At 36.4% G+C, this 7,500-nt stretch overlaps 1 protein-coding gene across 1 annotated transcript in view; it reads right to left on the reverse strand.

Annotated features, from left to right (window-relative positions):
* Nucleotides 1–7,500, reverse strand: part of dync2h1 (dynein cytoplasmic 2 heavy chain 1) — a 256,786-nt gene that overhangs the window by 110,310 nt on the left and 138,976 nt on the right. Inside the window, 2 exon segments of the mRNA XM_061919267.1 lie at nucleotides 6,193–6,330; nucleotides 6,395–6,573. Of these exon segments, the coding sequence (XP_061775251.1) occupies nucleotides 6,193–6,330; nucleotides 6,395–6,573 (317 nt within the window).

A 7,500-nucleotide genomic window follows, 5' to 3' on the forward strand; every position in this document is an offset into this window, starting at 1 on the left:
TAATTAACTTGGGCTGCAACACGTGCCAAAGTAGTTGGGAAAGGGCATGTTCACCACTGTGTTACATCACCTTTTCTTTTAACAACACTCAATAAACGTTTGGGAACTGAGGAAACTAATTGTTGAAGCTTTGAAAGTGGAATTCTTTCCCATTCTTGTTTTATGTAGAGCTTCAGTCGTTCAACAGTCCGGGGTCTCTGCTGTCCTATTTTACGCTTCATAATGCGCCACACATTTTCCATGGGAGACAGGTCTGGACTGCAGGCGGGCCAGGAAAGTACCCAAAATCTTTTTTTTTACAAAGCCACGCTGTTGGAACACGTGCTGAATGTGGCTTGGCATTGTCTCGCTGAAATAAGCAGGGGCGTCCATGAAAAAGACGGCGCTTAGTTGGCAGCATATGTTGTTCCAAAACCTGTATGTACCTTTCAGCATTAATGGTGCCTTCACAGATGTGTAAGTTACCCATGCCTTGGGCACTAATGCACCCCCATACCATCACACATGCTGGCTTTTCAACTTTACGTCGATAACAGTCTGGATGGTTCGCTTCCCCTTTGGTCCGGATGACAGGATGTGGAATATTTCCAAAAACAATATGAAATGTGACCACTTTTCCACTTTGCATCAGTCTATCTTAGATGATCTCGTCCCCAGCGAAGCCGGTGGCCTTTCTGGATGTTGTTGATAAATGGCTTTTGCATTGTAGAGCTTTAACTTGTAGTTACAGATGTAGCGACCAACTGTATTTAGTGACATTGATTTTTTTAAGTGTACCTGAGCCCGTGTGGTGATATCCTCTAGAGCAGGGGTAGGGAACCTATGGCTCAAGAGCCAGATGTGGCTCTTTTGATGACTGCGTCCGGCTCTCGGATAAATCTGAGCTGACATTGTTTAACAGGATAAGTCATGAATAATTCCACTTGTAATCACAGTGTTAAAAACAACGTTCAAAGTATAAAACATTCTCATGCATTTTTATGTTCAAGAAGTTGCGTTAATGGTAAGAAGTAATTTATTTATTATTGGTTAGTGTGGGGCTTGCCCTCCTGGGGGTTCTTCAGACCACCAAGAGCCTGTTTCACGGGTTACAATATTGTTTTATTTTATTTTTCTCTCAGTTGCTTTATAGCAATTGTCTTTTTTCTCTTTCGTCCTCACTGGCGCTCTAGCTCCAGCCCCAACCCTGTCTTTTCTACTGGCTGCTGCTTATAACAGAGCGACAGGTGATTAGATAAAAAGGCCCAGGTGGGCCATCTACGCATCTGTCGCTGATTTCGAGGCCGGTCTTGGCAACATCCCGCTTTGCTGCAGGCCCGCAGGCCACGCCCCCTCCACAGTTAGCTTCAGAATAACAATATTACAAAGAATAAGAGACTTATTATACTCTGGAAATGTTGGGCTTACTTAAAAATGCACGCGTTTAGTTGTGTTCGGTGTTAAAAAAAATAATATTATATGGCTCTTAGGGAAATACATTTTAAAATATTTGGCTTCTTGGCTCTCTCAGGCAAAAAGGTTCCCGACCCCTGCTTTAGAGATTGATGTCGGTTTTTGATGCAGTGTGTCTGAGGGATGGAAGGTCACGGTCATTCAATGTTGGTTTCCGGCCATGCCGCTTACGTGGAGTGATTTCTCCAGATTCTCTGAACCTTTTGATGATATTATGGAGCGTAGATGTTGAAATCCCTAAATTTCTTGCAATTGCACTTTGAGAAAGGTTGTTCTTAAACTGTTTGACTATTTGCTCACGCGGTTGTGGACAAAGGGGTGTACCTCGCCCCATCCTTTCTTGTGAAAGACTGGGAAGCTGCTTTTTATACTCAATCATGGCACCCACCTGTTCCCAATAAGCCTGCACACCTGGGGGATGTTCCAAATAAGTGTTTGATGAGCATTCCTCAACTTTATCAGTATTTATTGCCACCTTTCCCAACTTCTTTGTCATTTTATGTTTTATTATTTTTGTCAAAACCTTGTTTTAACTTTATCAGTATTTATTGCCACCTTTCCCAATTTCTTTGTCATGTTATGTTTTATTATTTTTGTCCAAACCTTGTTTTAACTTTATCAGTATTTATTGCCACCTTTCCCAACTTCTTTGTCATGTTATGTTTTATTATTTTTGTCCAAACCTTGTTTTAACTTTATCAGTATTTATTGCCACCTTTCCCAACTTCTTTGTCATGTTATGTTTTATTATTTTTGTCAAAACCTTGTTTTAATGGCAAAAGCACAATTTTTTAATGATTCCCCCCCAATCATGGCGCCCACCTGTTCCCAATTAGCCTGCACACCTGTGGGATGTTCCAAATAAGTGTTTGATGAGCATTCCTCAACTTTATCAGTATTTATTGCCACCTTTCCCAACTTCTTTGTCATGTTATGTTTTATTATTTTTGTCCAAACCTTGTTTTAACTTTATCAGTATTTATTGCCACCTTTCCCAACTTCTTTGTCATGTTATGTTTTATTATTTTTGTCCAAACCTTGTTTTAACTTTATCAGTATTTATTGCTACCTTTCCCAACTTCCTTGTCATGTTATGTTTTATTATTTTTGTCCAAACCTTGTTTTAACTTTATCAGTATTTATTGCCACCTTTCCTAACTTCTTTGTCATGTTATGTTTTATTATTTTTGTCCAAACCTTGTTTTAACTTTATCAGTATTTATTGCCACCTTTCCCAACTTCTTTGTCATGTTATGTTTTATTATTTTTGTCAAAACCTTGTTTTAACTTTATCAGTATTTATTGCCACCTTTCCCAATTTCTTTGTCATGTTATGTTTTATTATTTTTGTCCAAACCTTGTTTTAACTTTATCAGTATTTATTGCCACCTTTCCCAACTTCTTTGTCATGTTATGTTTTATTATTTTTGTCAAAACCTTGTTTTAATGGCAAAAGCACAATTTTTTGATGATTCCCCCCCAATCATGGCACCCACCTGTTCCCAATTAGCCTGCACACCTGTGGGATGTTCCAAATAAGTGTTTGATGAGCATTCCTCAACTTTATCAGTATTTTTTGCCACCTTTCCCAACTTCTTTGTCATGTTATGTTTTATTATTTTTGTCCAAACCTTGTTTTAACTTTATCAGTATTTATTGCCACCTTTCCCAACTTCTTTGTCATGTTATGTTTTATTATTTTTGTCCAAACCTTGTTTTAACTTTATCAGTATTTATTGCCACCTTTCCCAACTTCTTTGTCATGTTATGTTTTATTATTTTTGTCAAAACCTTGTTTTAACTTTATCAGTATTTATTGCCACCTTTCCTAACTTCTTTGTCATGTTATGTTTTATTATTTTTGTCAAAACCTTGTTTTAACTTTATCGGTATTTATTGCCGCCTTTCCCAACTTCTTTGTCATGTTACGTTTTATTATTTTTGTCAAAACCTTGTTTTAACTTTATCAGTATTTATTGCCACCTTTCCCAACTTCTTTGTCATGTTATGTTTTATTATTTTTGTCAAAACCTTGTTTTAACTTTATCAGTATTTATTGCCACCTTTCCCAACTTCTTTGTCATGTTATGTTTTATTATTTTTGTCAAAACCTTGTTTTAACTTTATCAGTATTTATTGCCACCTTTCCCAACTTCTTTGTCATGTTATGTTTTATTATTTTTGTCAAAACCTTGTTTTAACTTTATCAGTATTTATTGCCACCTTTCCCAACTTCTTTGTCATATTATGTTTTATTATTTTTGTCCAAACCTTGTTTTAACTTTATCAGTATTTATTGCCACCTTTCCCAACTTCTTTGTCATGTTATGTTTTATTATTTTTGTCAAAACCTTGTTTTAACTTTATCAGTATTTATTGCCACCTTTCCCAACTTCTTTGTCATATTATGTTTTATTATTTTTGTCCAAACCTTGTTTTAACTTTATCAGTATTTATTGCCACCTTTCCCAACTTCTTTGTCATGTTATGTTTTATTATTTTTGTCCAAACCTTGTTTTAACTTTATCAGTATTTATTGCCACCTTTCCCAACTTCTTTGTCATGTTATGTTTTATTATTTTTGTCAAAACCTTGTTTTAATGGCAAAAGCACAATTTTTTAATGATTCCCCCCTAATCATGGCACCCACCTGTTCCCAATTAGCCTGCACACCTGTGGGATGTTCCAAATAAGTGTTTGATGAGCATTCCTCAACTTTATCAGTATTTTTTGCCACCTTTCCCAACTTCTTTGTCATGTTATGTTTTATTATTTTTTGTCCAAACCTTGTTTTAACTTTATCCATATTTATTGCCACCTTTCCCAACTTCTTTGTCATGTTATGTTTTATTATTTTTGTCGAAACCTTGTTTTAACTTTATCAGTATTTATTGCCACCTTTCCCAACTTCTTTGTCATGTTATGTTTTATTATTTTTGTCCAAACCTTGTTTTAACTTTATCAGTATTTATTACCACCTTTCCCAACTTCTTTGTCATGTTATGTTTTATTATTTTTGTCAAAACCTTGTTTTAACTTTATCAGTATTTATTGCCACCTTTCCCAACTTCTTTGTCATGTTATGTTTTATTATTTTTGTCCAAACCTTGTTTTAACTTTATCAGTATTTATTGCCACCTTTCCCAACTTCTTTGTCATGTTATGTTTTATTATTTTTGTCCAAACCTTGTTTTAACTTTATCAGTATTTATTGCCACCTTTCCCAACTTCCTTGTCATGTTATGTTTTATTATTTTTGTCAAAACCTTGTTTTAACTTTATCAGTATTTATTTCCACCTTTCCTAACTTCTTTGTCATGTTATGTTTTATTATTTTTTGTCAAAACCTTGTTTTAACTTTATCAGTATTTATTGCCACCTTTCCCAACTTCTTTGTCATGTTATGTTTTATTATTTTTGTCCAAACCTTGTTTTAACTTTATCAGTATTTATTGCCACCTTTCCCAACTTCTTTGTCATGTTATGTTTTATTATTTTTGTCCAAACCTTGTTTTAACTTTATCAGTATTTATTGCCACCTTTCCCAACTTCCTTGTCATGTTATGTTTTATTATTTTTGTCAAAACCTTGTTTTAACTTTATCAGTATTTATTTCCACCTTTCCTAACTTCTTTGTCATGTTATGTTTTATTATTTTTTGTCAAAACCTTGTTTTAACTTTATCAGTATTTATTGCCACCTTTCCCAACTTCTTTGTCATGTTATGTTTTATTATTTTTGTCCAAACCTTGTTTTAACTTTATCAGTATTTATTGCCACCTTTCCCAACTTCTTTGTCATGTTATGTTTTATTATTTTTGTCCAAACCTTGTTTTAACTTTATCAGTATTTATTGCCACCTTTCCCAACTTCTTTGTCATGTTATGTTTTATTATTTTTGTCAAAACCTTGTTTTAATGGCAAAAGCACAATTTTTTGATGATTCCCCCCCAATCATGGCACCCACCTGTTCCCAATTAGCCTGCACACCTGTGGGATGTTCCAAATAAGTGTTTGATGAGCATTCCTCAACTTTATCAGTATTTTTTGCCACCTTTCCCAACTTCTTTGTCATGTTATGTTTTATTATTTTTGTCCAAACCTTGTTTTAACTTTATCAGTATTTATTGCCACCTTTCCCAACTTCTTTGTCATGTTATGTTTTATTATTTTTGTCAAAACCTTGTTTTAACTTTATCAGTATTTATTGCCACCTTTCCCAACTTCTTTGTCATGTTATGTTTTATTATTTTTGTCAAAACCTTGTTTTAATGGCAAAAGCACAATTTTTTGATGATTCCCCCCCAATCATGGCACCCACCTGTTCCCAATTAGCCTGCACACCTGTGGGATGTTCCAAATAAGTGTTTGATGAGCATTCCTCAACTTTATCAGTATTTTTTGCCACCTTTCCCAACTTCTTTGTCATGTTATGTTTTATTATTTTTGTCAAAACCTTGTTTTAACTTTATCAGTTACTTCTTTGTCACGTGTTGCTGGCATCAAATTCTAAAGTTAATGATTATTTGCACAAAAAAAAAATAAAGTTTATGGGTTTGAACATCAAATATGTTGTCTTTGTAGCATGAATGTGGGTTGAAAATGATTAGCTAATCCTTGTATTCTGTTTATATTTACATCTAACACAACTTCCCAACTCATATGGAAACGGGGTTTTGTACTGAGTCCGAGGGAAGGTGGTAAAGACAGAGGACATAGCGACACAGTCCAATCACACACCTGCATGGAGTTGGTGATTTCCTGCAGGGCGGAATCAGCCTCCTGTTGTTTGGACTTCAGCAACATGCTCTGCTCAGCAGCCCGCCTCTTCAGCTCGTCCACCAATGCCTTGGCTTCGTTGAGCTTGGACACGCCGGCCTGAGCGACACAAGGTTACTTGGGATGTTCTAGACTCCGAGGAGTGGCAAGGTGACGGGGTTACCTGCAGATGCTGCTGCCTGGTGGTAAGCTGCGTCTGCTTGCGGCCGTAGATGGCGCCGTAGAGGTGCAGGAAGGCCAGGTACTGGCTGGGTGTGGCACCGTCTTCCCGACATGACTCGTGGACCGTCAGGAACTGGAGGCCCGCCTCTTCCTGTCCGGAACCGGCCACGTTGCTTTTGGCTCCATGAAAAACACAAACAAATCACTCACACTTTGCATTTCAGGGATAACACCTCGCAGATCAGGCCCGGGCAATTATTTGGACTCGGGGGCCACATTTAGAGAAAAAAATGTGACTGGGGGCCGGTATATTTATTTATAGGAACACTAATACAAACCCCGTTTCCATATGAGTTGGAAAGTTGTGTTAGATGTAAATATAAACAGAATACAAATCCTTTTCAACCCATATTCAGTTGAATATGCTACAAAGACAACATATTTGATGTTCAAACTGATAAACATTTTTTTGTGTGCAAATAATCATTAACTTTAGAATTTGATGCCAGCAACACGTGACAAAGAAGTTGGGAAAGCCATTTATCAACAACATCCAGAAATCCTTTTCAACCCATATTCAGTTGAATATGCTACAAAGACAACATATTTGATGTTCAAACTGATAAACATTTTTTTGTGTGCAAATAATCATTAACTTTAGAATTTGATGCCAGCAAATCGTGACAAAGAAGTTGGGGAAAGGTGGCAATAAATACTGATAAAGTTGAGGAATGCTCATCAAACACTTATTTGGAACATCCCACAGGTGTGCAGGCTAATTGGGAACAGGTGGGTGCCATGATTGGCTATAAAAACAGCTTCCCAGTCTTTCACAAGAAAGGATGGGGCGAGGTACACCCCTTTGTCCACAACTGCGTGAGCAAATAGTCAAACAGTTTAAGAACAACCTTTCTCAAAGTGCAATTGCAAGAAATTTAGGGATTTCAACATCTACGCTCCATAATATCATCAAAAGGTTCAGAGAATGTGGAGAAATCACTCCAAGTAAACCAACATTGAATGACCCTGACCTTCCATCCCTCAGATGGCACTGTATCAAAAAGCGACATCAATCTCTAAAGGATATCACCACATGAGCTCAGGAAC

Source organism: Nerophis ophidion, linkage group LG13 (genome assembly GCF_033978795.1).
Source record: "Nerophis ophidion isolate RoL-2023_Sa linkage group LG13, RoL_Noph_v1.0, whole genome shotgun sequence".
In the NCBI taxonomy this organism is placed as follows: domain Eukaryota; kingdom Metazoa; phylum Chordata; class Actinopteri; order Syngnathiformes; family Syngnathidae; genus Nerophis; species Nerophis ophidion.